Source organism: Alnus glutinosa, chromosome 12 (assembly GCF_958979055.1).
Source record: "Alnus glutinosa chromosome 12, dhAlnGlut1.1, whole genome shotgun sequence".
NCBI classification, from domain to species: Eukaryota; Viridiplantae; Streptophyta; class Magnoliopsida; order Fagales; family Betulaceae; genus Alnus; species Alnus glutinosa.
In genome coordinates this window covers 5,751,019-5,759,492 of record NC_084897.1, presented here as the reverse complement: position 1 = coordinate 5,759,492, position 8,474 = coordinate 5,751,019, and the positions used below count along the sequence as shown (strand labels likewise).

The window sequence follows — 8,474 nt, the reverse complement described above, 5'->3', positions numbered from 1 at the left end:
CGCAGAAAGCAAACTTTCTTTAATTTGTCTGGTACGATCTATAATCCTGCATGGAAATCCTCGCCAGCCAAATTTAACACGTGGACAGCTCAATAATTAAAATCACACACGAACCTAACCGTTTTGGTGCACCGCACAGGAGCCCGTTTTGGTAATTTCCCCACCTTCCCCTCAAACTCTCTCCTGCCCCTAACTATTCTTCTCAGCTCAGCTATAACCAACCTTCATCTCCGTTGAGATTCGAGAAGGAAAAAAAAAACAAAGAAAAACTTTCATCTCCGTCGTGCCACGTCACCATCCTCCACAAATTGCCACGTAGTGAAGCGATCCCACTTGTACGAACAAGCAACCCAATAGGCCGTATATATATCCCCCTCACAAAAGCCCCCCTTAACTTCTTTCGTGCGAGAACCGAGCCTTTCTTTCTCTCTCTCTACTGTTGCGTCCGATATATTTACTGAATATCGACCGGTGAAAGCACACAATACGATAAATTCCGATATTTCGGAGCATTTGGGGATAAAAGTTACCGGGAAAAATATCGGTTTCGGTGTGGGAGTTACAGTAGCGATATGCCGATGGAGGTTGGGCCGGGGTCACCGACCGACCGAGCTGCGCCGCCTCCGGTGGTGGGGGCGACCATGATACCGATGCAGAATCCGATGATGATATCGGACGAGTTCGCCCGGGACGCGATCCTCGCGTGGTACCGCGGCGAGTTTGCGGCAGCGAACGCGATCATCGACGCGCTGTGCGGGCACCTGACGCAGCTTTCTGGAGGCGCGCCTTCCGAGTACGAAGCCATCTTCGCCGCGATTCACCGCCGGAGGCTCAACTGGATCCCCGTGCTGCAGATGCAGAAGTACCACTCCATCGCTGACGTCGCGGTGGAGCTGCGGCGTGTCGCAGCGAAGAAGAAGGCGGAGATGAGTGGCGAGAGCGCCGAGGCCGAGAGAAAGAAGAGCGAGGAGGTGAAGGTGGCGAAATTCGACGAGAAAGATCGGGAAGTCGGTGAGAAAGAGAAAATTGAGGAGAAAGTGACGGAAAGTGACGGAAATGGTGAAGGTGAGGTTGCTGAGGAGCACGATTCGTCCCCGGATAGTGATATCACTGATTCAGGTAAGTAGTTCTTTCATTTTTCATCCTCAAAGCTCAGATTCTTGCTCCTGTTTATGTGGTTCTGATGGTTTCCCTGGAAAAAGCGATTGGTGATGTTACTGCAAAAGTTCTGCAACGAAATCATATTTTTTTTATTTAGTTGTAGGACTCAAATTTTTTAATTTTTATGGTAAATTCTCGGTTTTTCTGAATGCGAAGGTAAGTTCCTGAGAAGATACGGCGCTTGTTAGTTGTAGGATTCAATTTTTTTTAATTTTTATGGTAAATTCTTGATTTTTCTGAAGGCGAAGGCAAGTAGCTGAGAAGATACGGCAGTTGTTAGTTGTAGGATTCAAAAATTTTAATTTTTTCGGTAAGTTCTTGATTTTTCTGAATGAGAAGGTAAGTAGCTGAGAAGCTAGATACGGAGCGTGGTTCGGTCTTCGTTTCTTAGCAGTACTTAAAATTAGGTCCAGTTTGGTTGCCGAGAAACGGTAGAAAAGTAAGAAATGATGGCTTTTAATTCTGAGATTCCTGTGTTTGGTAGCTGAGAAAATAAAAAAGCACCGCTGAATAATTGCAATAGAGCTTTTACGCCCTCGCTGACTTGAGGTTGTAATAAATTTTGAAATTATTAGTTTTATTATTATCACTATTAATTCTCAACTTTTGAAGCGTAAAAGACGTTATAGTAATCCTCCATTTTCTCGGGAGCCAACCGAGAAACATGTTTTCCTCCTCTGTATCCGAGATTCAAACCACGTTTGCAAATTTCTCCTCCTTTGAATTCAACGGTAAATGTCGCCGCAAGCAAGGTTTTAACACGCCCGAATTTGTCTATTATTAGTCTACGTTCTTGTGAACGTTCCAAAAAAATAAAAATAAAAGTTAAAAAAGTAAAAAAAAATTGAAGAAATATTAATTATATTGTCCGGAGGTTTAAGTGGGGTTTTAGAATTTCGAGGTTGGCAAAAGGGCTTGGCTGCAACCTGATGTTTGCAGTTAGTTTGGGGAGTAGCGAATACCAACACGTTGATGTAAGGCCTCGAGATGCGTTGAATGATTTTATTATGGGCGGCGAGCGACCGCAACCGTTGGATTTCTAACTTTGACGTCACGTGCTGTGCTTTTTCTGTTGCTGTTGATTTTTTTTTTTTGATGATGTGGTGGGTGGTTGGGCTTTGACAAAAAGTAGTGGCGGTAATCCCTATGTTAATTTAATGACTCGGCGTGAGACGGACTCGTTTGACTGGGACCGAGTTGACGGGTCAACTCCGTGGGTGGCTATTGGGTGATCAATCCAATGAAGGTGGAGAGGGGGTTCGCTCGTACAGGTGACAGACAGGCTAGATATGGTATGGTGTTTTTTGGGAGAGAGAGAGAGAGAGATTGCTTGTAAGTAGCGGTGTCGTGCTTTTTTGGGCACTTGGGGAATTGGGGACGGGTACAGTGGGGACAGGGCTTTGCTGGGAAAGGCAGCAAACACGTTTTGGTTTGGTAGCGTCCAGGGAAGTAAGGTGCGTGTGCTACTATTTAAATGATCCTCATGGGTCTAATGGGGATTGTGAAATTAATGGGGAATTTTAATTTTTTTTTTTAAGTGAAAAGTACTGACATAATTATGATAGAATTGAGACAAAATCTGAGGTAAAAGCATTAGTGCCATGAGATGAGACACATTGATTAAAAACTACATAAGTCTTAATCTTTGAATATAATAATACATCAACTGGCCAAAATAAGCTGAATAACATGACTCAAAAAGACATAACAGTACTACGACGTGATGCCAATAGTAATCCCGTGACCCCTTTAGTGTTATTTTTTATTTTGTGTTTTAATATAATATAAATGTGAAAGATGTTTTGAGTTTTTTTTTTTTTTTTTGGTGAATGTTTTGCTTTAAAAGTTGTTTGTTAATGTTTTGACTTTTTTTGGTAGAAAAAAAAAAAAAAAATGGAAAAAGAGAGTGGATTAGCATACACACATTAATATATTAATTATCATGCTTTGCAGGATCAAAGATTTTCACCTCTCTTTTAGAAATTCAATTGCTTTTAATAATAGGAGGTTTACTAAGCCATTTTGATGAGAAATTGAGGATACAGGTTTTCTTCTTTATGATTAGCCTCCTTTGTATCAAGAATTTCTTCAATCACATCTCTAGGCTTTTTTGGTAACCTGTCACTCCAATCTTCGATTTTTTAATGCTGTCCATCTTCAAAGCCATGAAAAATCAAATAAATCAACAACATTGAAGATCAAACTAATTTGAAGATGAGGGATGAATTTATAAGAGGGGTCCAGGGGAATCTGAAAAAAATAAAAAGTCTTAAGAGATACTCTTAAGATTTTTAAGTGTATTTTTAAAGATTTTTCAAATGGGGGTCCTCCCAAAACCTTTCAACCCAGTCTATTCCAACTCCAAAGCAAATTCTGGCCTCCCTACATCAAATTGCTGGCTTCGTCCCTGTTGAAGATATCTAATAATTCACCTAAGCATTTGAACTTATTTTCTTATACATCTTGCAAGGACCAATCTTCCTTGATGCCAACTTATGGTGAGCCCCTTAAGAAACCACTCTTTTGTTTAATGCACCAGAACTTGATCACCTTCCACAAACTCTTTAAAGCTCTGATATTGGTCTGTTGCCTCTTTATATTTTTCATGTGTGGCATTAATTGTAGCATGCACCTCATCATTAATACGCCTTGAGAAAACTCTCTTCCAATTTGTTTGGACACTTTTTTGTGCTAGAACTTCTTGTGATCGCTGCAATGGTTGCATGAGGTACTAAAGGTCGCCTAGGACCATAAGGAGCCACCTATTCTTCCACTCGAAAAGCATGTTGGTAACATCTCTAGGTTGGAAAGATGATTAATTAGTCAGCATCTCATCCCATATAGCAAGTCTCAAACTGGATAAATAGCAGGCAATAAAGTTGCTCATCTGCTTTATTGTGTCCTACCCTTTAAAAAGACAAATTATAGAAATATCCAGACTTATCTTGCTGCTGTAATCCACGAAATCGCTTATACAAGTCCATCATGTAATCAGCCAGGAGATATTGCTTCCTGAACTTTGGATTCTATTTTTTGTTTCTTCATGTTAATTTCATCGTTATTACTGATTCATAAGACAAAAGAAATATAGAAATTGTTGCCTGGGTGGCTACTGGCTAATAGGTAATGTTTGCAAAAGTGGGACTTTATGATTAGTGACTAGCAATCATAAACTGACCTTTTAAAAGTATATAAGCTTGTTACTCTGGCACAAAGTTACCCTGAAAAAACATTAAAATAACAATTGATTTTTAAAATCTTGCTCCCAATTATTGTGTTAACTATTTCTTTCGCCAGTTATTGTAAACGGATTACTGATTCCATATTACTTCTAATGCTTGGAATGCAGGATCTCAAGAAGTGCTGCCAACTGTAGAAAACATTAACATATGTTCTAACCATGAAGACTGTGAGGCACGTCCTGGCCAGATCAAGTTGACAAAAGGTTTCTCAGCTAAGGAGCCAGTGAAAGGGCACATGGCGAGTTCTTTCTTTCACAATTTAAGTCACATTCTTTCCATAGAGAGCATGGAATAAAAAGAGTTGATATCCAAGTAGTATATGCTATGCGGGTAATGCTATATACTACATTTTTATCTCACAATGTTGACTTGGTGGTCTCAATCAACCTTCGAAATTTTTTTTAACAAGGTCCAATCCAAGGGTTGAGATTGCTACGTCAACATTGTGGAATAGTTGTGGAATAAAAATATGATTTCTAGCGTTGCTCTATACTATAAACAAAAAGGAGCTGGCTATTATTGATTGACATATTTTTGCAACTGGCAGGTTAATGTTGTGAAAGGGTTAAAGTTATATGAGGACGTATTCACTGATTTAGAGCTCTTTAAGTTGAAGGACTTTGTTAATGAACTCCGGGTGGCCGGGCAGAATGGAGAACTCTCAGGTGATTTGAAGCCTTGTAATTGACTTTTTGTGATTTTTGTAAGAAAAACATTTTTCTACAAGGTCGAGATTTGAGATAGTAAGTGCCAAGCCCAATAATTTGGATTTGAGACTTAGTTGGTCGATCTAAGTCCATTTAAGGGCTTAACCAAAAGGCAAAGGAGTTTGAAGCTTAGTTTTAATCTATGCATTTTTTTATTGATAAAGTTTTAGATGAATATAGGTTTCACAAAGTTTCTTAATTTAAAGGGTTTCGGATTATAGTGAAGTATTTTATTTTAGTAGATCATTTTTAAAATTCTTAAGATGTTTAATATTTGGTAATTCTATTGAGGCACTTTTTTGGTTTATCGAAGAATTTGTTTGTAGATTGAATGGAATTGAAGGCACTCCCTTATGAAATTTAGTTTCCTTCTAATTTCTTTGCAATCGTATGTTTCAAGCATTATTTTATAGAAGTTCTTGTTTTTCCTGCCCTTTTTAACATGATGGTTGTGTGGAAAAGCTTGTCCTGCAAACAGATGATAATTTCTACTATTTATTTTGTAAAAAATCTAAGTCAAATCTTCCTCAATCTACAGGCGAGACCTTTATTTTATTCAACAAACAGATGAAGGGAAACAAGAGAGAGCTAGTTCAGTTTGGGATTCCAATTTTTGGACAAATAAAAGAGGAAGCTACAAGTAACACTGAAACAAGTAAGGCTTCTGTGATCTAATTATAGCTTGTTTTGCTTTGTCAAACTTGTGATCTGGTCCTCAAAATCAACACGACATTCTCCACTATAAATTCCAAAGAAATTTTATTGTTAGAATAAATTCAGAATATAATATTATTGATTTATAATTGATGTTTTGTGTTTGCAGGCAGTATAGAGCCAATTCCAGCTCTTCTCCAAAGCGTCATCGATCATCTTTTGCAATGGCAACTAATTCCAGAGTATAAAAAACCAAATGGTTGCATCATTAACTTCTTTGAGGAGGTATTCTATATCTAGCAGCACCTATCATGTTTGCTCCTAGCTATGTCATTTTTTCTGTAGAACATTGCTGCAAAGAGGGCAAGTTCGTGGCATTTGGTTTGTGTTATATAAGAGCCTTGATTTTTGCTTTCAATTCCTTCTAAATCGAGCAAGAGCTAAAATTTACGATTTATTTATTTATTTTTTTTCGAGTAGGGCGAATATACACAGCCATTCCTGAAACCACCCCATCTGGACCAACCCATCTCTACTATTCTCCTTTCTGAATCAACAATGGCTTTTGGACGTACTCTTGTGAGTGATAGCGATGGGAACTATAAAGGGCCACTCATGCTTTCTCTGAAGGAAGGGTATGTACTAAAAAATTATTTCCATTGTTTTACAACCTGAAAATTAATCAACTAATTCTTGCTGACCATAAATTTCTTATTAAATTTTTTTTCTGCAGCTCTCTTCTAGTGATGAGGGGAAACAGTGCTGACATGGCTAGACACGTCATGTGTCCATCTCCCAACAAAAGGGCGAGCATCACATTCTTCAGGGTCCGCCCAGAGTCCAACCAATGGCAGTCCCCAACAAGTCCTCCCATGGCTGCTGGTGCCATGACTGTATGGCAACCAGGCGTTACAAGCCCATATACAGCTCCAAATGGACCTCTCAACGGCTACGACGCCATGGACACGATGCCCCAATGGGGCGTCGTCCGTGCACCGGTAGTCATGTTGGCCCCAGTGCGCCCCATGGTGTTAAGCCCCCAGAGTACTCTTCCTCAAGGCGGTACTGGAGTTTTCTTGCCATGGACAATGGGATCAAGAAAACACGCAAAGCATCTTCCTCCAAGAGCCCAAAAAGGCCGGCTTCTTACTTTACCTTCCCCACTTGATGAAACTCCTGTGGCGGAGACCACTTCTCCACCTGGCATCAGTGTTTGAGGATAACTTGGTGTGAAGTATAGTCTGTGGCAGCCCTGGGTGGAGACTGGAGAGCAATGTGAATTTACAACGGTAGGATTCATGTTCGCTTCCTTGCTCTTGAGCAGTTTCTCTTGTTGTAAAAAAAGAGGAGCTTGTTTATGTTTTTTTCTTTTTTTCCCACAGTAAGATTAGGCTCTAGCGGTGATCACAAATACCTTTTTTTTTTCTTTCTTGAATGCCGATCATGGTAGAATTTTAGTGCAAGTTTGAGAAAGTGTGAATTAGCTCAAGTAGAGGCGGAATTTTGTATTACTCATTGCTTGTATTTTTCTTTTCTTTTTTTTTTGGCTCCTTTCACAGACTAATCAAATCACTTTTCAGGTCGTATTGTTAATATCTTCCTAGTTTTCTTTTGGAAGCGAAAAGTGAAAACCAACCTCTATGGATTTTTCCACATATCACACCACTATCCCCACTATTTTACTATGCTGGCATGACATCTAAATTTACCATTGATTTTCTTTTTCTTTTTCTTTTAATAAGGGTTGATTGACAATATCATGTAAGCATAATATAATAATGGTGTGGTTACAACATTGCTTTATTCCATAAATGCAAAGGTCGTCTAATGGGATGCCCAACATATCTTGGTTTGAAAACTTAATATTGCGATCCTAACTATTCCACATGACTTAAATATAATCCTAGACACATTCTCATTGCAAGCCGGTTTTCAAACTAAAGTGTAAATCGATTTTTCTTATTCATAAGAACATCTAATTGAAGAAGAAGAAAAATAACTTAGGAGAAAGCACCTCCTGTGAAGTGATTATCATAGTCACAGATTCAATCTGAACAATACTTGCATCAGAATTCCCCTTAACACCATCAGAGATACATATGAATGAACAGGCTTTCAGTAAGTCAATATTTTCTGCACAAGACAGCTAGAATGTATCAATTAGGTCAGTATTGTCGTTTAAGAAGGTAACTCTTGTCTTGTGAGGGATGGCCTTAGCTCTTGGAAAGTATTATTTTCTGCATAATACTTAACCAATTTTATATCCAAGTGTTTAATGCAGTCCACTGCTGAAGTTATATGACAAGGGAGGAAAGAACCACTTGGTTTCCTTGATTTGCTAAAGGAAGCTCATCTGGGTTTGTTTTTTATGGAAGGCATGATGTGAAATAAGGTTCCCTCATGGTTCAATTAGAAATACAAGGAAAGAGAGGACTCAACGGCTTTGATGAACCAAAAGGCACTCTGTTCTTGAAGAACTGAAATCCAGCAGTGCCCGAAAGTTTGAACTCTCTGATATTGCAGGGTGCGTTGTTGAATTCAGGCAAGCATCTACACTAGATTATGTTTTCTGTCGTTCTTTTCTTTCCCTTCATCTAAATTTTCATTCATGCTTTAACTTCAGTGTTGATCAACATGGGAGTCGATTTATTGAGCAGAAGCTGGAACATTGCAGTTTTGAAGACAAGGCATCTGTTTTCATAGAATTTCT

The 8,474-nt window shown here is 39.0% G+C and overlaps 1 protein-coding gene across 1 annotated transcript; it reads left to right on the top strand.

Moving 5' to 3' along the window:
* The first annotated feature begins 229 nt into the window (after positions 1-229).
* Positions 230-7,357, top strand: LOC133851617 (RNA demethylase ALKBH10B). Its single transcript, XM_062288110.1, has 7 exons — positions 230-1,119; positions 4,511-4,641; positions 4,951-5,068; positions 5,649-5,765; positions 5,934-6,049; positions 6,245-6,399; positions 6,498-7,357. Exons 1-7 carry the CDS (start codon positions 573-575, stop codon positions 6,979-6,981), a joined length of 1,668 nt encoding a protein of 555 aa, XP_062144094.1. The 5' UTR covers positions 230-572; the 3' UTR covers positions 6,982-7,357.
* The last annotated feature ends 1,117 nt before the right edge of the window (positions 7,358-8,474 follow it).

What these genes read in the sequence shown, in the direction of transcription:
- LOC133851617 (XM_062288110.1), top strand. Translation starts at nt 573, where the DNA reads ATGCCGATGGAGGTTGGGCCGGGGTCACCGACCGACCGAGCTGCGCCG. An exon ending in AGCCAGTGAAAGGGCACATG is followed by an intron (nt 4,642 to 4,950) that starts GCGAGTTCTTTC and finishes TGCAACTGGCAG; the next exon opens with GTTAATGTTGTGAAAGGGTT. An exon ending in TACAAGTAACACTGAAACAA is followed by an intron (nt 5,766 to 5,933) that starts GTAAGGCTTCTG and finishes TTGTGTTTGCAG; the next exon opens with GCAGTATAGAGCCAATTCCA.